Source organism: Piliocolobus tephrosceles, chromosome 5, assembly GCF_002776525.5.
Source record: "Piliocolobus tephrosceles isolate RC106 chromosome 5, ASM277652v3, whole genome shotgun sequence".
NCBI classification, from domain to species: domain Eukaryota; kingdom Metazoa; phylum Chordata; class Mammalia; order Primates; family Cercopithecidae; genus Piliocolobus; species Piliocolobus tephrosceles.
In genome coordinates this window covers 164,350,519-164,370,242 of record NC_045438.1, presented here as the reverse complement: position 1 = coordinate 164,370,242, position 19,724 = coordinate 164,350,519, and the positions used below count along the sequence as shown (strand labels likewise).

General features: G+C 36.4%; 1 protein-coding gene across 7 annotated transcripts in view; it reads left to right on the top strand.

Moving 5' to 3' along the window:
* PRPF4B (pre-mRNA processing factor 4B) overlaps positions 1–19,259 on the top strand; it is a 43,108-nt gene extending 23,849 nt beyond the window's left edge. For 2 of the 7 annotated variants that reach the window (XM_023221098.2, XM_023221114.2), the window contains 9 exons: positions 1,735–1,808; positions 3,168–3,258; positions 3,890–4,037; positions 5,769–5,906; positions 6,809–6,962; positions 10,406–10,520; positions 11,115–11,266; positions 12,915–13,001; positions 14,619–19,259. In XM_023221098.2, the coding sequence (XP_023076866.1) occupies positions 1,735–1,808; positions 3,168–3,258; positions 3,890–4,037; positions 5,769–5,906; positions 6,809–6,962; positions 10,406–10,520; positions 11,115–11,266; positions 12,915–13,001; positions 14,619–14,822 (1,163 nt within the window). In that variant the 3' untranslated portion in view covers positions 14,823–19,259. The remainder of the gene's footprint in view (positions 1–1,734; positions 1,809–3,167; positions 3,259–3,889; positions 4,038–5,768; positions 5,907–6,808; positions 6,963–10,405; positions 10,521–11,114; positions 11,267–12,914; positions 13,002–14,618) is intronic. The other 5 variants (XR_004228971.1, XR_004228974.1, XR_004228973.1 and 2 more) reach the window with 5 other exon arrangements.
* Positions 19,260–19,724: the final 465 nt, after the last annotated feature.

Genomic DNA, 19,724 nt, shown 5'->3' with positions numbered 1-19,724 from the left:
AATGCCATTTAGACATCACAAGACACTCACTAGTGTCTGTTATTTCTGGGCCTTTTCACTGGACAAAGTTAGGAAGTAGATACTCTTTTGGAAAGGAGGAATTTGCACAGATACTGCCGATTTAAAATTGAGATTATAGGGGCTTATTAATTTAAATTTTATATTTCTGTCTTATTACGGTGAAAAATCTAGTTCTTAACATGGTTACTGATAGGTTATCTTGAAACATAAGACATCAGTACGATTATCGTTACTAAATGTACTAACTGGCTTAAAATTTCAGTGGTTCTTTTTGTTTTTAGAATACATTCTAAGGTGTATAGGCACAATTCTCTGTCTTTTAAAATCATTTGAAATCTCTGTATGATATGCCACAAATTTGACAGGTTTAGGTTTATTTTCATTTGCTTTTGATTTTTAGGAATCATCTTTTTTTCTTAATAATACATTTGTCTTTCATTATTGCATGTATGTGTGTATGTTGTATTCTTCCTATACACACAAAACCAAACTACACACACTTAGATCAGTATGCTTTTCCTCACTCCTTTTTATAGGCTATGCCATAGTTTATTCAGTCAGACTTCTAATGATATTTGAGTTGTGTCCAGTTTTTGGCTATTCATTGGGTACTGATTATAATGGCATTGTGCATTAAGTCATTCTTTAATTCTTGGCCACTGTGTTTTAGGATAGTTCCCTAGAAGTGGGATTGCTGGATCAGAAGAGGGAGTAAATATATAATTTTGCTGTATATTATGAAATTTCACTCTTTTATAAGGGTTATACCATTTTGCCATCTTTCTGAGTGCTTGTTTATCCAGAGCCTTGTTAACAGAATGTTGTACTTTTGGATGTTTAGCTAGTAGTATCAGAGGTCAGAAAATGATGCCTCATTGTAGTTTTAATTTGCATTTTCCTTAATGTAAGTGATAATGAGCATGCGTTCGTTTGGTTAAAGCTCCTGGATTTTTTTTTTCTAGAAACTCCTTTTATTTTTTAGCCAAGTTTTGTATGGGATTGTTGGACTTTCTAAGGGAAAGTTACATAGAGATTTAGATCTATAGTGGAAATATTAACCTTTTGGGATTTAAGGTGCAAATGAATAACATTTTTTAAAGGTGAGCTTTTATTTTAATATAAAGTCATTGCTTAGCTATTAGCTTATTCATTTAAACTAAGAATAGTAAAAGTTAACATTAGGTCTTTCGACTTTTTTTTTTTTTTTTTGAGCCAGAGTCTAATTCTGTCACCTAGGCTGGAGTGCAGTGGTGCGATCTCAGCTCACCACAACCTCCTTCTCCCAGATTCAAGCAATTCTCCTGCCTCAGCCTCCCAAGTAGCTGGGATTACAGGCAGCTGCCACCATGCCTAACTAATTTTTGTATTTTTAGTAAAGATGGGGTTTCGCCTTGTTGGCCAGGCTGGTCTCAAACTCCTGGCCTCAGGTGTTCCACCCACCTCGGCCTCCCAAAGTGCTGGGATTACAGGCGTGAGCCGCCATGCCCAGCCAGTCTTTCAACTTTCTGAAATGCACTCTGTTGCCAAAAAGTGAATATCTTTATGTATCTTAAATGTTAATAAAGTGGTTCTAAATTGAATACTATTGGGAAACTGATGCGCAAGAGGGCAAAAAAGTTTGAATTACTATTAATGACTTTCCATTCATTTATTTTATTTTGTGTTTTAAATCGTCTCTTCACTTTTCAAACATTAATGCTAATTTCCTTTAAGGTTCATCTCAGAAGAAGTTGTTGGCACCTGATATGTTTACAGAATCTGATGATATGTTTGCTGCGTATTTTGATGTAAGTAATTTTAAATCAACTCTTAAACAGAAAAAAATACAATAAATATATGGGTGTGTATATACATACAGAGAAAGAAGGATAAAACAAATGTAATAAATATTTTGAGCAGTGTGGGTGAAAGGTGTCTGAAAACTACTAGTTTTGCATCTTATAAATCTAAAATTAATGTCAAATTTTAAGACAGGCATGGCAGAACAATTTGAGAGCTTTATAAAAGTCAAACACCAAATGATAAACATAGTTATTTGTACAGTATTGTGTATTTAAATACATACACATACATATGGTAGTTAGGTGAGATAAGGAGATACCAATATTTTTTAGGTCTTTATTAGAATAGACTCTACTTTGGGGCCTCTATATTGTATTAACAGGTAATTGAGAACTTAAAGATTTGGGGTTTAATAGAATTTATTGAAGAATTGGAAATATTATAAGGAGTAGATTAAGAAATTTTGGTGCTTTTGCCATTTTTTTCTTAAATTTTTATCGATGCATTATGTTGGGAAAGTCTTAAACTATAAACGTGGTCAAACTTGGGGACATTTTTAATATAAATTTCAAAGGACCTGAGAAATAAGAGGCCTTCATAAGAGGAGGTAGAGAAGATAAACATAACAGGGAAAATAAAAATGTGGGAAGATAAATAGTCATGTATATGTGTGTATACACACACACAGAGCAACAGGAGCACCAACATATAGATGAATTAGGAGAGAATGAAATGAGTATTGACCCAATTTTGGTGTCAGTACCCATTTGCTTGGTTGATATTGAAGGATCTTCTGGGCATCACGGAGAGTAAGGTGCAGTAAAGAATCATCAGAAGTACCACATATTCTTATTTTTCAATTTTCCACATAGTGTCAACTAGTGCAGCCAGTGACTTACTACATTTCATCCATGTATGGGAAGAACACAAATGATATAGCAGCTATAGAAAATTGTATCTGGTTTTGAATTTTCTTTTTTTTCTCTGTTGTTTTGAGATAGGGTCTCACTCTGTCCCAGACTAAAGTGCAGAGTACAGTAATTAGTGAGATCATGGCTCACTGCAGCCTTGAATTCCTGCGCTCAAGTGATCTTCCTGTCTCAGCCTACCAAGTAGCTGGGACTACAAACACAAGCCACTACACCGGGCTTTTTTTTTTTTTTTGAGTGTTATTTTGAATCAAGATACTTTGGTCTCATGTTTCAGCTATGTTGGATTTACATAAGTGATAGTAAGAGTTTATTTAATTTGGAATAAAATGTTTTTATTAAATTATATCTGGTGTTACCCTTTTGTGTTTTTTAGGAAGTGCTTTAAATGTCTGACAAGTGGGTAAACTGTTCATGTTGCCTCTTTAATTTCAGAGTGCTCGTCTTCGGGCCGCTGGCATCGGAAAAGATTTCAAAGAGAATCCCAACCTCAGAGATAACTGGACCGATGCAGAAGGCTATTATCGTAAGTTCACATTTTATATTAACTTTAGAGTTCATTGTAACACCTTGCAAAAAAGCATGCTGCTTGATGCAATCACAGATTATTGGAGAACTCTGAAAAATCACATCACAGTGCCATCCTTAAAAAGTGTAGCACATCCAACAGCTGCATGAACTGATGTGTATTCTGTAAGCAGCCCAGAAGCATCACAAATGGAGGTGAGGTAAAGTCTTGATGTACAACCTAAATCTATTCAAAGTTATTTTCAGCCATAAGATAGTCTTCCAGAAGGAAGGGGTACGTCACTTACTCGTCTTGATCTGAAACCAAGAAAAACAACAAACAGAAAATTTTGGATGCCAGTCTTGCAGTATTTGTCATGCAGGACTACAATTAGAAAAACTTAACTCAGTGTTAAAATCAGCAGCAGTTGATGAAACAACAGGAACTCTTCTAGTGATCTGAAGTGGGCGTGCAGCTTCTAACCACACTCTGATAGAGTGATCCATGGAGGCATGGCTTTGATTCTCCATTGCGTCTAGGAAACCAAATAGTAGAGATTTAACACAATTTTAAAGTGACTGCACTGCGTTTCCTCCTTTCTGATTCTATTTAATAGTCAGAATTCTAATTTTTTAATTTGCTTTTTTAGGTGTGAACATAGGTGAAGTCCTAGATAAGCGTTACAATGTGTATGGCTACACTGGGCAAGGTGTATTCAGTAATGTTGTACGAGCCAGAGATAATGCAAGAGCCAACCAAGAAGTGGCAGTAAAGATCATCAGAAACAATGAGCTCATGTAAGTTCAGAAGACGTGGGAGGAAACCTTTAACAGTACAGATATTACGGATGAACATGTTTTCAAACTTTTATTAAAGTGATACATGATACAATGTGTAAAACAAGTATTGCCATTATAAAGTAATGGAAACAGTTGGTTTTGACTGGATTTTAAAATTATAGCCATATGTTATATGTACTAGAACAATAGACTGATTATTTTTAATTCATTTCAGTGCATTGTAGTACCTACTATATGCACCGATAACAACTTAAACTCCTCTCTATTGCCTGTCTTATGCCATCCTTTGCTTTATTTTAAGACGAGTAGAGAAATGAAAAGATCATACTGATTAGCTGTCACTAAGGTGACCTGCAAAAAAGTGAAAATTTATCCCAGTGATGAGAATCTGTCTTTTTTTAATTTGTTCCTGTTTTCCTTCAATAGAATAGTTAATTGCCATACTTGTATGTTTTAATTCCACACACTGAGCTGGTATTAAAATGAACTTAATGTTTCTGAAATGTTAAAAATAAGTGTTAAGTTTAGGTTGCCCTAGGCTTAGAAAGGGCCTTGTTTTGATGGGAAGCCCCAACTTCTGTATTTAGCCGCTCACCATAAAATGTGGCTTGTTGACAAATTGTAACAAGAATTTCCTCAGATAACCAAGTGTTAAAATTTGATAAGGCGTCCATTACAACGTTCTGTTTTGGTTTGTTTTTTTGCTTTTTTTTTTTTTTTGAAACGGGGTTTTGCTCTGTCACCCAGGCTGGAGTGCAGTGCCATGATCTCGGCTCACTGCCACCTCTGCCTCCTGGGTTCAAGGGATTTTCCTTCCTCAGCCTCCCGAGTAGCTGGGATTACAGGTACCTGCCACCATGCCCAGCTAATTTTTATATTTTCAGTAGAGACAGGATTTCGCCACGTTGGCCAGGCTGGTCTTGAGTTCAGGACCTCAAGTGATCCACCTGCCTCGGCCTCCCAAAGTGCTGAGATCACAGGCATGAGCCTCTGCACCCAGCTGATTACTGCATTCTTAAAGGAACCAAGACTAGTGTGCAGTGTGGTTTCATTTTTGTTAAAAATAATGTCAAGATGTGGGGTTTTTTTAATTTATTTATTTTTTAGAGATAGAGTTTTGCTCTTTTGCCCAGGCTGGCGTGCAATGGTGCGATCTCAGCTCAACTGCAAACCCTCCATCTCCCAGATTCAAGCACTTCTGCCTCAGCCTCCCAAGTAGCTGGGATTATAGGCGCCCGCCACCACCCTTGGCTAATTTTTGTATTTTTAGTAGAGACAGGGTTTCTCCATGTTGACCAGGCTGATCTTGAACTCCTGACCTCAAGTGATCCACCCACCTCCGCCTCCCAAAGTGCTGGGATTACAGGCATGAGCCACTGTGCCTGGCCTGTTTTGAGATAAAATATACAATATTGATATTCCTTCAGGCAAAATCAAAATTTTTTAAAAATCAAAATAAAGATGGGTTTGTTCCTCAATGTTTCTGTTTTGTGCATTGATTATTTTGGAAATTAACTATGATAATGATAGTTGACTAAATACAAAGTATTATGTGAATGATATATAGAGACATCATTTCTCAGTAGATTTATTAGTAGTTAAAAATACACAGACTCCTCCCACACATCACCTGATCATCAGACTGGGGCTAGCAAATATATTATGTAGTGCTCCTAAATTCTATATATATTCAATTTTAACGCAAGTTTTTTGTTTTTTTTGTTTTAGGCAAAAGACTGGTTTAAAAGAACTGGAGTTCTTGAAAAAACTTAATGATGCTGATCCTGATGACAAATTTCATTGTCTGCGACTCTTCAGGCACTTCTATCACAAACAGCATCTTTGTCTCGTGTTCGAGCCTCTCAGGTACAATGTCAAAACCTATGCATTACATTGAAAAGTTAACTTCTTCATCTTTACCATCTCATTTTGGATAAATGCTGTGACAGATTTTCTGGGTATTTGATTTATTTTATCCACACAGCTCTGGTTTTGTTGTTTAACTTTTGGTTAACAGCTGGTCTTTGTTGTTGTTGTTGTTGAGACAGTCTCACTCCGTTGCTCAGCCTGGAGCACAGTGGTGCAGTCTTGGCTCACTGCAACCTCCGCCTCCCGAGTTCAAGTGATTCTCGTGCCTCAGCCACCCAAATAGCTGGGATTACAGGTGCTCACCACTACACCCGGCTAATTTTTGTATTTTTAGTACAGACAGGGTTTCACCATCTTGGTCCGGCTGGTCTTGAACTCCTGACCTCAATTGATCTGCCCACCTTGGCCTCCCAGAGTGTTGGTGTTACAGGTGTGAGCCATCGTAATCCCAGCTAGTCTTTTGAATCATGAATCTACAAACATTAGTTGAGTATACTGTACACCAGGCACTACTCTTATGGAGCCCATAGGTCAACAGAGAGAGTCTCTTAAAATGAAATATTTCAAGGAATGTTTATCTTCAACAGTATGGCTTTGTTGTGTTTTCAAATGTGAATCTATTCTGCAATCGAAATGGGAGTTTTACCTTGCCTATCTTTCTTCATACTTATTTAGAAAATTGAATTTATTGGGAAACTGTGTTATATACATACAATTTGATACGCTCTCCTTTCAGTATAAAATAATTTATCAAATGTGGGGACGGTTCTTAGGTATTTTTATTGTTTGTATTCTGCACTTGATTGTACTTTACGCTTGCAAATGTTTTTGCCTTTTTATATTTCCATTTTGCATTTTAACTCCTATTTTGTTTTTTGTGTTTTATTTTCTCCTAAAAGTATGAACTTACGAGAGGTGTTGAAAAAATATGGTAAAGATGTTGGTCTTCATATTAAAGCTGTAAGATCCTATAGTCAGCAGTTGTTCCTGGCATTGAAACTCCTTAAAAGATGCAATATCCTACATGCAGATATCAAGCCAGACAATATCCTGGTAAGTCAAACAGTCAAGCTGCATTGTACATCTTATACATCCATATCACTTCTTACTAGCAATATGATTATTATGAGAAATGACAGAAGCATAGTTCAGTATATTAATAACCTATTTCAGGTGACTAATAATTTTTATCTTTCTTGGAAATCGGACAGTGAAATTTTATTGACAAGTAGGAAGAAAAAGGAAATGTGCAGTTGTCCCTTTTTTTCTCTTTTCATTGATGGATTTAAAGGATGCACCAATCCTGGAATTCTTTAATGTAGTAATAATGAGTTTCTTCTGTTATCTTAAAAAAATGCTGCACGTGTTGCTGTTTTGAAATAAAGAGTGTTCCTACTCCTCTGTTTGCTAATTTTATAGCTCCCTAAGCTGTGGCTCCTGGGGGCCCAAACACTGTAAAGCTCAGTTGTGGTTAGGTATTCTATTTAAAGGCATCGCTTTTGAAGTTTTTTTATTTTATTTTTAAACTTTCAAGTTCAGGGGTACGTGTGCAGGCTTGTTACACAGGTAAACTTGTGTCATGGAGGGTTTGTACCCATTTTTCCTGATTCTCCCACCTCTCACCTTCCAGCCTCTGACGGACCCCAGTGTATATTGTTCCCCTGTGTGTCCGTGTGTTCTCACCTTTTGAAATCTTAATCCTCTTCCACTAATGACCTCTGGTGGTAATGTGCAGATTTCACAATGTATATGTTTTTGAAATTTTGAAATACATACATATTATCACAGTGATGTGATTAATGTACGCACACACACACTCCTCCCCTCCCCGGCCCCGTTACTTCACCCTCCTTTGTGGCCTTCAGTTTTGGTTGTGTTCACAAATTGGAGAATTCCAGCTTATCTTCTGGTAACATTCTGCATTTCATTTTTTTAAAATGGGTTCTTTTTATCAACTCTCCTACAGTTGATGCCTAGGAGAGATCCTGAAGACTAATAGGGTGTTCTTTATTGGGAACTGTTGGAACTATAACAAAATAAATACTTTTTATTTTTTCTTTTGTTTTGTTTTGAGGCAAGGTCTTGTTCTGACACCCAGGCTAGAGTGCAGCGATGCCATAATGGCTCACTGTAACCTCAGACTCCTAGGCCCAAGCAGTTCTCCTGCCTCAGCCTCCCCAGTAGCTGGGACTACCCACAGGGATATGCTACTACGACTGCCTAATTTTTAAAAATTTTTTTAGAGATGAGTTCTTGCTATATTGTCCTGGCTGCTCTCAAACCCCTGGGCTCAAGCAGTCTTCCTGCTGCAGCCTCCCAAAGTGCTGGGATTATAGGTGTGAGCTACCATACTTGGCCAAAATAAATTCTTTAAAAAATGGTGATCTCATTGAAGTTTAAGGACTTTTTATCAATAACTAAGCTCTTTAATTCATATTTCTCTTTTTCTTTTTTCTTAATATCTTAAAATATTTCCTTCCAGACAACTACATTAGTAGTGAGGTGCATTCCATTTTTATGTTTGGTCTGAATTATTATTGTATTGTACATCTAATGTAACTTGGGAGTTAGGGGAGCTGAGTAATTACATTGAAATGGTAGGTGCATTAAAAATGAATTGTAAATTTGTGTGGCCAATTTCATAGTTGATTTTTACCTCAATTTTTTTTTTCTTTTTTTATGAGACGGAGTCTCACTCTGTCACCAGGCTGGAGTGCAGTGGCGCGATCTTGGCTCACTGCAACCTCTGACTCCCTGGTTCAAGCGATTCTCCTGCCTCAGCCTCCCCAGTAGCTGGGACTACAGGCAGATGCCACCACGCCCAGCTAATTTTAGTATTTTAGTAGAGACAGGGTTTCACCATGTTGGCCAGGATGGTCTTGATTTCCTTAACCTTGTGATCCGCCCACCTCGGCCTCCCAAAGTGCTGGGATTACAAGTGTGAGCCACTGTGCCTGGCTGATTTTTCATTTTTTAATTGTGAAAATACATGGTTCATGTCAAAGAATATACAAAACATGTACAATTTAAAAGGTCATTTTCAGTGAGCATCTTTGTAACCATTGTGGAAGTAAAATAATAACACATTTGCCAGTGTCATAGAAGAAGCTCTTGTTTTTAAAACCTAATGCTAAACTAGTATAGGTTTTCACATACATTTAAGAAATGTTTTCCCTTCTTCCTGGGGAAGGGAAAAATAGACCTCAGTGACGGAGCTGATTTTCGTTAATGAAAATCCAAAGCCTTTAACTCGTGATTTCAGGCATCAGTGTGGTTTTTAAGTACCACATTCCTCGTGGCAGGAGTAGAAGTTGTGCAGCAAACTGAAGTGCATATGAGTATGGATACCCTGCTATTATTTAAGGCATTTTAGCCAGCCCAAGAGTTCCACTGATAAGATTCTAATTTTAAAATGCTGCTTAAGTTTTCTGTGGGTATTGAAACTGCTTAAGTAGCTGAATTCAGCTTATACTTTAAAAAGTTTTAAAAGAACTTTTCTATTTTAAGTTGCTTTTCTGATTCCCAAGACGAAAAGAATGGTAATCAATGTGGGAGTTAAAAATAATCATTTCTGTTGCTATTAATAGCTTAACTCTGGGTGTCATTTATAATAGTCCAATCTCCCCACAGAGACTGCCTAAGGCTAAAGTGTTAATGCTGCTTTGGGGTGGGAGCAGTAGGCCAAGTTCAAGTCCCAACTCGGAATTTGTGTGTGTCTCTTTTGAAGGGGGGAAGGGACTCTGGAATATGAATTATCTTCACTTGTTAATCCTGAACATGCTTCTGACTCATGAGTGGCAGCAGTCATGGGAGCAACTCCAGCCTTTCTCAGCAGATGTCACTATTACTGTGTATGTTGAAGTATTTACAAAGGAAAAAAGAAACAAATGACTAATATAGAGTTCGTGTTTATCAGTTTTGCCAGATATATTTAACATTTTCTTGACAAATACCTTCTTTATATTTAAGGGCTAATATTTTTTAGACTTGAAGTGATTGCTAAATTTGGGATGATATATAGCAGCTTCGGATGAAGAATGTTTTGTTTTTGTCCAAGTTTAATCTGAATCACCCTTCTGCTTTCATTGCCATCGTAATTCTCTGGCAACTGAAAGTTAACTTAAATATGAGTCCTTGGTAATAAAACTTTACTTTATTCAGGTATTCAGGGTCTTTTTAGAAGATGCTTTGCTTCATAAAATTAGATTTTTCTGTCAGTACCCCACCCTTTTAAAAATGCAGTTGTTAAAATTAAATGTACTTTGTGGTATCCATTTCCTCACTGAAAACAGTTTCTACTCAATGTAATGAATATTTGATACATATTAACTTTTCATAGGAAATTTAATTAAAAATAAATAGACAGGGAACTTTTAAATGAGTGTCTTTGTTGTCAGTATTGGAATTAATATAACTTTTAAAAGCCAATCATTTTTATTTATTTGTATTAATTATTCCTGGCTTGAATTAAATTCCCTTGAAAAACTGTTTTGCAGGTTAATGAATCAAAAACTATTTTAAAGCTTTGCGATTTTGGGTCGGCTTCACATGTTGCGGATAATGACATAACACCTTATCTTGTCAGTAGATTTTATCGTGCTCCTGAAATCAGTAAGTTTCTTAATGTTCTTTGACCTGGGCCATCATATGTGGTGGAAACCGCATACTTAATGTCTAAGCACTGTTTTCCATCACACTTCAGCAGCTGCACGAGTTCACTCATGAGGAAGGGAACCATAGCAAGTTCATCCTCCTCAGGTGGAATGAAGGTAGTTGTGACAGGAGTCTTGATCATGTCGGGCAAGAGTAGCAAAACAGTTGTGGAAAATCCTCGACTTTAGAAGACTGCTCTTGATTATTCAAGGTCTGATTATCACATTTATGGATTGTATGGGACCTTTGTTTTTTCCTGTTGCCTTGGTTGAGGCTGATTAGCACCTCCACCAAAGGTGAAATGAGAAAAGAGAAGAAATACATCTTTTCTTTTGCCCTTTAAGTTCCTCCCCCACACCTCCATTTTTTAAGGTTTTTAAGTTTGAGTCTGTTAAGAATTAGTGGGAAAGAACACAAAACTAATTGTCAAACTAAGGCATTCAGATTGTGATGAGAGTCCAAGCTAAGGCAGCCCCTCATTAGTGGAAATAAAAATTAATAGTAGTCGGTTTTCCTTGTCCTCATATGTCAACACTTGGATTTTGTTTCCAGTTATAGGGAAAAGCTATGACTACGGCATAGACATGTGGTCTGTGGGTTGCACCCTATACGAACTCTATACCGGGAAAATTTTATTCCCCGGCAAAACCAATAACCATATGCTGAAGCTTGCGATGGATCTCAAAGGAAAGATGCCAAATAAGGTAAGACATTAGCCGGAGCTGCTTTGAGGTCTTAGTTTCTTATAAACTGACAGACTGCTGACACTTGCTCATCACTAGTGAACTATAAAACAACGATTTCAGAAAGGTGGGTAGATGGCTATCATGATTTCTTAGGGTCTTTCCCTTTTCTGGTGTTTAAATTAGTGGTTCTAATCAGCCGAGAGCTAAGGATAAGAGAACTTTTTCAGTGATGGACAGAGAGCAGCAATATTTTGGGGATGCACCTTTATTGGTAAAAGTTTCAAAATGTTTGGAAGACAGAATGGAAAAAGATGTAGATCGAGTTAGGTTAAATATAACAAAGTGCTTAGTGGTCAGAGAATGAATAGGTGAATATTAGATATTGTAAGAGGAACTTGATGTTAATTAATTAAAGATTGGAGGTTATTTGAGAAAGGTACTAAGAAAATTTATTTAATATCTTTCTAACTCACCCTTGATACTTCAGCTATAATACTAGTTTCTGTTTAACATGAAGCAAGCATTTAAGCATTTATTAAAGTGTCTGAGGGCCATAACTTAGCTTTTTATTTTATTACTATTTTTGGTTTTTTTGGAGGAGTCTTGCTCTGTCACTCAGGCTGGAGTGCAGTGGGGCAATCTTGGCTCACTGCAAGCTCCGCCTCCCAGGTTCACACTATTCTCCTGCCTCAGCCTCCCGAGTAGCTGGGACTACAGGCGCCCGCCACCACACCCGGCTAATTTTTTGTATTTTTAGTAGAGATGGGGTTTCACCGTGTTAGCCAGGATGGGCTCGATCTCCTGACCTTGTGATCCGCCTGCCTCGGCCTCCCAAAGTGTATACAGGCCACCGTACCCGGCCATAACTTAGCGTTTTAAGATTTCAGCCTATTTGCTGAATTTCTAAAAGATTTACACGTTTTTCGTAAAGGTCAGAAGCCTGTATGGCTTTTAATTTTTTTTTTTTTTTGAGACTGGATCTTGCTCTGTGTCCCAGACTGGAGTACAATTATAGCTCACTGCAGCCTCGAACCGAACCCCTGGGCTCAAGCAATTCTCCTGCCTCAGTCTCCAGTGTAGCTGGGACTACAGGCATGTGCCACCACACCCAGCTAATTTATTTAATAATTTTTTTGTGGAGGTGGAGTTTTGCTACGTTGACCAGGCTGATTTTTACATATTGTCCAAATTCTATTACGTTGGACTTTTTTTAGAATAAGTTACATAAAAATGAGCTATGTTCGTATTGATTGTAATGAAGTCTGACCTGTATCACATTAGGGCCGTTGGAACATAATTTGTAAAGTGGCATTAGGTTACCTAACTGCCAAGGAGAAAAAACCTTAGTTCTGTAATATTTTTAGGAACAAATAATTTAAAGTCTTTGTTGACTCTCCAATTTTAAGTAGTGAAAGCACAATTTGATGTTATAATTGTTTTAAGTCACTGCCTGGACAAATATAATTTCATGTTATTAAGTAGTTTTAGGTAGACCATTTGTATTTGCTTTTCCAAAGATGTTAATGAATTCCTGGGATCAAGGGAATCTGAGATCAAACAAACCTACAGAGACGAAATACTTACTTGACTTATTGTATGTTAAATTGTTAGTAGGCCAGACTGTTTCATAATAGTTCAAAACCCAAGTTTTTGTTTTGTTTTGTAGATGATTCGAAAAGGTGTGTTCAAAGATCAGCATTTTGATCAAAATCTCAACTTCATGTACATAGAAGTCGATAAAGTAACAGAGAGGGTAAGTGTTTTAAATGCAGCATTCAGTAGTTATTTTATTGTTAATTAACTGAGTACTAAGTCATACTAGGAGCTGGTGAATTAAAAAAACAAAAACAAAAACACAAAAGTAAATATTTCCTTTTTGCTGTTGACCAATTCCTAAATAAAACACATTAGGCCATGGAAAAGATGGAGGGATTTTAAAATGTTTTTCTAGCATAATGAATTTGTTTTTATTTTAGGTCGTATTTAGGCCCTCGTTACATCTTCTTTGGATTACTTTCTTGGTCTGGCTTCCTTCCCATCCAGCTTTCTTACTGCTGCTGGAGTGATGTTTCCTAAAACAAATCTGATCATGTTCCTGTCCCTGCCTAAAAACCTTTGTTGGCTCCCTGTTACCTATGAAATAATAAAATTTAAGTTCCTCAGAATGACAAATCCCGCTTCCTTCTTTGGTTTTCAAACCTCTCTTCAGTACACTCAGAACCCCCACCCTTCCACATTTGGCCAGAAGGCATGCTGCTTCAGACCTTCGTGCCTTTGCTAACAGACCTCCCTGAGCTTAGTCATTTCCTGTGCTGCCTCACCCCCAACCCCCTAAAAAATTTATCTTCAAGCCTCAGCTGAAATACACATTCTGTATGAGCCTTTCGAAAACTCCCAGATTGAAGTAATGATTTCCTTATTTTTGTCCCATTATTATGTCATATGTCCCTGTCTTTGCTGGAGCACTTAATAACCCTTCATGGTATCAACTTATTCGCATGTCTGTCACTTACCACTGCAGGGTAGGGAAAGTACAATGTAAACAGCAAATGCTTATTGTTAATTTTCATTGCTAACTTGGAGTTGACCTTTTTTTTTTTTTTTTTTTGAGACTGAGTCTCGCTCTCTTGTCATCCAGGCTGGAGTGCAGTGGCACGATCTTGCCTCACTGCAACCTCTGCCTCCCAGGTTCAAGCAATTCTCATGCCTCAGCCTCCTGAGTAGCTGGGATTACAGTTGTGTGCCACTAGGCCTGGCTAATTTTTGTATTTTTAGTAGAGACAGGTTTTGCAATGTTGCCCAGGCAGTCTTGAACTCCTGTCCTGGGTTCAAGTGATCCACCTACCTTGGGCTTCCAAAGTGCTGGGATTGTGTGAGCCACCGCGCCCGGCCGAGAGTTGACGTCAACTTTTTCATTTAAGTTTTTTGGTTACCTTTTAAAAAGATGTAGAGCATAGAGGAAACCACAGCAAAGTTTTAAATGAATAGATGATGATGATACACAGTCATGCATCGCATAACCACAGAATACACTCACACACACCTAGGGTATGTAGTATGGCCTTTTGCTTCTACACCTGAACCGTAAGTTGGTGGACTGAATACTATAGGCACTTTTATAAGTGGTAAGTGTATGTGTGTATCTAAACATAGAAAAAGGAGAGCAAAAATAAGGTATTCCAATCTTAAGGGACCACTGTCACATATGCAGTCTGTCGTCATCCAAAATGTTGTTATGCACTATGTATATATATTTTTTATATATGTATATTTTTAATATTTTTTGTAGACTGACCCCAAAACAATCTGATTTAAGTTATATATGCTTAGTAACTTATTTAGAGATACGCATTTTAAAAATTATTTTTAGGAGAAAGTTACTGTTATGAGCACCATTAATCCAACTAAGGACCTGTTGGCTGACTTGATTGGGTGCCAGAGACTTCCTGAAGACCAACGTAAGAAAGTACACCAGCTAAAGGACTTGTTGGACCAGATTCTGATGTTGGACCCAGCTAAACGAATTAGCATCAACCAGGCCCTACAGCATGCCTTCATCCAGGAAAAAATTTAAACAAGATGAAGAAACTCCAAGGGTTTGAGTAAATACAAAGACTGAAGAAATTTCACAGCAGTTTATTAATGTATATAAACTTATAAATATTTCTCCAGCAAATTTGAGGAAGCATGATATATTTGAATTAACACCAAGGGTGATATTTCTTTTAGAAATGTTAGTTAATCTGTTTTGTGTCTTACGTGAAATTTCACTGTAGAACTGTTTTAAATTGCCAAGACTGCACAAAATTACAGTGCTAATGTATATGGTTGCAGTTCACATAAAGACAAAAGCATCTGTTATAAAATGAGTAGTAATATTGGGTGGTTGATTTGTTTTTAGCAGACTTGGCTTCATTTTGGTCTTGAGATAAAATGGCCAGCATAAATGCTGTTTATATTCACGTTTTCCTAGGTGTGTGTGTGCAGGCCACAGCAGCATGCCCTTGGTGTAGTCAGTGCCGAAAGGGGTCTGTTCCTTCTTGAGCCTGCCTGCAGGGATGGTCTCCTTTTAAAGCAGGTTGTGTGCAGCATTCAGTACACTGAAGGTAAGCTAAACCATCAACATCTCTGGTGTTTTAAGATGTTATTTTATTGGAACAACTGACAAATGAGGGATGTTAGCTTTGTGGCAGAATTCCCTGCATGTGTGATAACTGATCTTGTTTTATTTTTTGGCATTGCAACTGTGGCATAGTTACAATTTCTGTTTGTTCATCACATTTAAAATTGGAAGAGAACGCGCTTGATGGATAGAGCGCCTTCAGTGTACTGTTTCTTATTAACTTTACTTTTTTAAAATCAACTTGCTATAGACTTTATATACATTTTGTTAAATATAGTTCCTAGTGACATAGAAACAATGCGTAGTTTTCATTTACTAATTACAGATGTTGAGGCCTAATTCTGAAAGTCCTCATATTTAAAGGCTAGATAGACAACGTAATGAAATTTTTAACTATTTGTATGTCATTTTGAAAGTGTACTGCTTTATGGTAAAAGTGTTTTTCATTTGTTCATTGTTTTCATTATTTGTGATCATGTTGTCTTTCAATACAGGCATAAACCTTCCACTCTTGAACAAAGCAGCTGCTTTTTAAAAGCGGTAATTGCTTCTTTACCTTTTATTTCTTTTGTAAATGAAGCTTTTCTTTAAGAATGTGACTTTAAAGTGCTGTCTATTGCATAAAACAGTTGACACTCACTTATTGTAAAGTGAAGATTGTTCTACTGCATGTGAAGTGGACCATGCAGATTTCTGTATGTTCTCAGTATGCATCACTAGATAATAAAGTCTTTTGTGAACAAGGCATTTGTAGCCATTTTTAAAAGTTTTTGTCTTCAGTGCTGGTAAGTCAGGTAAACCATAAATAGTTATTAAAAGCAACCTTTTGTTTTTTTCCTGAAAGTTTTTAATTGAAAGTATTATTAGTTAAAGATGTAAACCTAGCCAAAATTATCAGTTTATTAATAATTAGGATCCTAATTATTTCAAAAAATCCTACAAATATTGTCAGCTTTCAGTGTAGTGAGATTATTCCTGTAGGTTATGGGGTATAATTCAGGATTTAACTAATGTTTCTGCTATTTTCTCACTTTTCCTTTTGATGGTGCGGAAAGAGAAAAAGGAAAACGGGGCACAGGCCATTCAACGCCTTCTCCAAGGGGTCTGATTTGCTGAGACACCAGCTTCACCTTCTTAACAAGGTTATTTCTGACAGCATGTGTAGATAAACATTTAGCAACAATTTAAGACAAAATCGTGTAAATCAACTTGGTTTTGCAACACAAAGGAATTTGTATTATTAACATGGTAGAAGAGAATTTTTCAGAAATATATGTAATCCTTTCTGTTTGGGGGGTAAAATTATTGCTTGTCTCCCTGAGGAATATGGAAAATAATCAGATTTTAGGGGTATAAATAATATTTTTAAATTGTAAATGGGATTTTTTTATTCACCCAGGCACCTAATTACAACAAGCATGCACATTTTGGTGCATTCAAGAATGGAAAATCAGAATAGCAGCATTCTTCTGGTGGGTTTTGCTCCATTTAAAGACATGAAATGAACTACAGCCAGGAAGGTGATAGATGATATAATAAGCCACCTCTGAACCTACACCCCGTCTCTTCACGGTTTAGACTTACTAAAATAAATGCAAGGTGATTTTCATCTTCAGGTAGAGTGAAGCCTTTTAAATAAGGCGTCACAGGTGCAGCTATTCTACCTTAATGAAACGGGTAGTGATTTTCCCACCATTATTTATTTTGGTGATAATATGCTGCATATTCAAGTCTTTTGTAGTTATTTTCACCCAAAGTAGTTGACAATTTGATGCTTCTGGTGATGTTTATGGCTTCATTTTATATAATTTTTTAAGTAAGTTCCACTAGAAACAGTTCATCTTATACCTTCAAAACTATTACCTGTTCTTTAAAAACGAAGTTGCTTGTTACTTGTTCTTTGTGTTTTAGGTGCAGCTCAGTGGAAGATGATGACAACCAGAAGACATGAGCTAAGGTTTCTGTCCTATAAAAGATTTATTAAAAAACAATCCTTCATTTAGTTTTTGTCTAATTTTTTAGTTTTCAGCATTATGATTTGGGTTTTATTGGTGTTTGGTATTTAGAATAGTAGTGCTATTGTGGTGTTCATCTGTAAAGTGCTTGTTTTATCATACTTCCTGCCTCTCCCCCTCCCCCAGTTTCTTCTTCCCTAAAATAAAAATAGTGGTCACCTTTAGTAATATAAAAGGCTGTTGGATGCTGAGATTCCACATTAACACATGGTTGTCAAAATTGGATCCTAAGGATCTTAGAAAAACAGCAACCACCAGAATAGCATATATCTAAAAGTAGTCTTCAGCTTTAGGCAGATGCAAAAGAATAGAAACTGGAATATTAAGAATACTGTTCAACTCCTTTAGTATCTATTCCCCAACTTACCCTTTAGGAACCTCGTTATTAACCAGTGTTCCAGTCTTAAAGTAGACAAAATATTCAGAGCCATTGGTTTTATTTATTTATTTTTTAAGGGAAATGAAGATGATACTGTGGGTTTTTTATGCCCCGATGTAGTATATCTAGACTACCTATTTGAAAGGAACCCTATAAACTGTCTTATGTACGTATACATGATTTTCTTACACTCTGTAATTTGGCTGAGGTGCAATTTGGAACTCTGAAAGACCTACTAGATTGAATTTCTTTAGTGAATGCTCCTTAATAAATTTGCATTCATCTTTTAGAGTAGCTGTATAGTTTTCAGATGCTATCTGCCATGAAGTTTTTGCTTTTATTATACTTTATGGCATAGTTTTCAAATGCTGTCTGCCGTAAAGTTTTTGCCATAGTATACTTTATGGCAAAAATGGTATCAAGTGATTGTCAGACTTGAGGACTCATAAAAGTCTTAGGTATGGACTACTATTCAAAGATGTTACATTTTTTTCTAGGGTTGGGAGAATAGTTGAGATCTAGAAAGCACAGACATTTTTTACACTGTGGATAGACTTTATTCTTGAAGGTCATCAGAAATGAGGTTGGAATTTCGAGGTTTTGAGCAGGGGGAGCATCTTATATTCACCCTTAAATCGGTATTAATGCATCCTGTTTTCTTCATTCCCCAATAGCTATCTCATTTCACTCTCTCAAAATTTTGTTTTAAAATAATAGAAATGTTTTGCCATTATTAAGTACCACTTTATTCCTAAAAAAAATAAGTACTCAGGACTTTTTTTCAATATGAAATATTTATGTAATGTTTTATGGTATGTGGTAGAGGAAGTGAAATGTAATGTTCTCAGTTTTGTTCCATATTTGCATTCCTTTTATGCTTTACCTGTATTTTATCATTTGTAAGCAGAACTCTAGCTATATGGATAGAAATAAAATCTCTGAGATGAATCAAAGGAATCACACATGATAAAATTTAGGCAAAGTAGTTAAGAAATGGCCCTTTTGAATGTTGAAGATAGGAAAGCAGCCATATATCCAAATGTAATTTTCCTCCTTTAGTTATAATTGACATCTTTTCCAATTGGGCTTCATAAATGTGTTTCTTTCTTAATAGTATCCTATTTCCAGCATATATTCAACATGAATTTTATCATTTCCTCCTAATGGAATGTCTTCCTTATAGAAATGTTCATGACAAATTCATTTGTGTTTTTTACATGTCAATAATGTATGCTAAATTAAAATGTTTTCCAGTTATTCTGATAGATGTCATTATGGCATCCTTAATTTTTCTTCTCCTTCTGTATATAGGGGAAGGGACTGTTCTGAAGAACCTTTCCATTTAGTGATCAAGATATGGAAGCTGATTTCTGAAAATGCTCAATGTATATTCTAATTATTTGTGGTACCATTTGAATTGTAACTTGCATTTTAGCAGCGCATGTTTCTAATTGACTTACTGGGAAACTGAATAAAATATACCTCTTATTATCATGTTGTCTCCTGGTTTTTTTCTTTGCTTGAGTTCAGATTTTCCTCACAAACATTAAAACATTTTCAGAGCATTAGGTGCAGTGTACCCCACAGGGTGTATTATATTCATGTTCCTGTTACATACATTTCTGCTTTGATTTTCCTAGTAATGGAAACAGATAAATGAGCCAACTCCCTTTTATATAACGATAAACATAAATTAGTTCATTGCCCATATGATAGCTTGACAAATCTTGGGCTCTTATCCTCAAGTCTACCTACTCTTTATTTTCTTCTTTTAAGGAACTGTTTTCAGCTTTTCAAAATAGTGAGTAAAATAAGACAGTGTAGTTTGTGAATCTTAGTGCATGCAAAGCAGGATTGGAGAAAGGCAATCAGAATGACCTTGTAGAATGCACTCACCCCCCGACCCTGTTGGAGCTAACCATCACAGTGGCAGGTAGAAGCTAGTCTGGTTGAATCCGG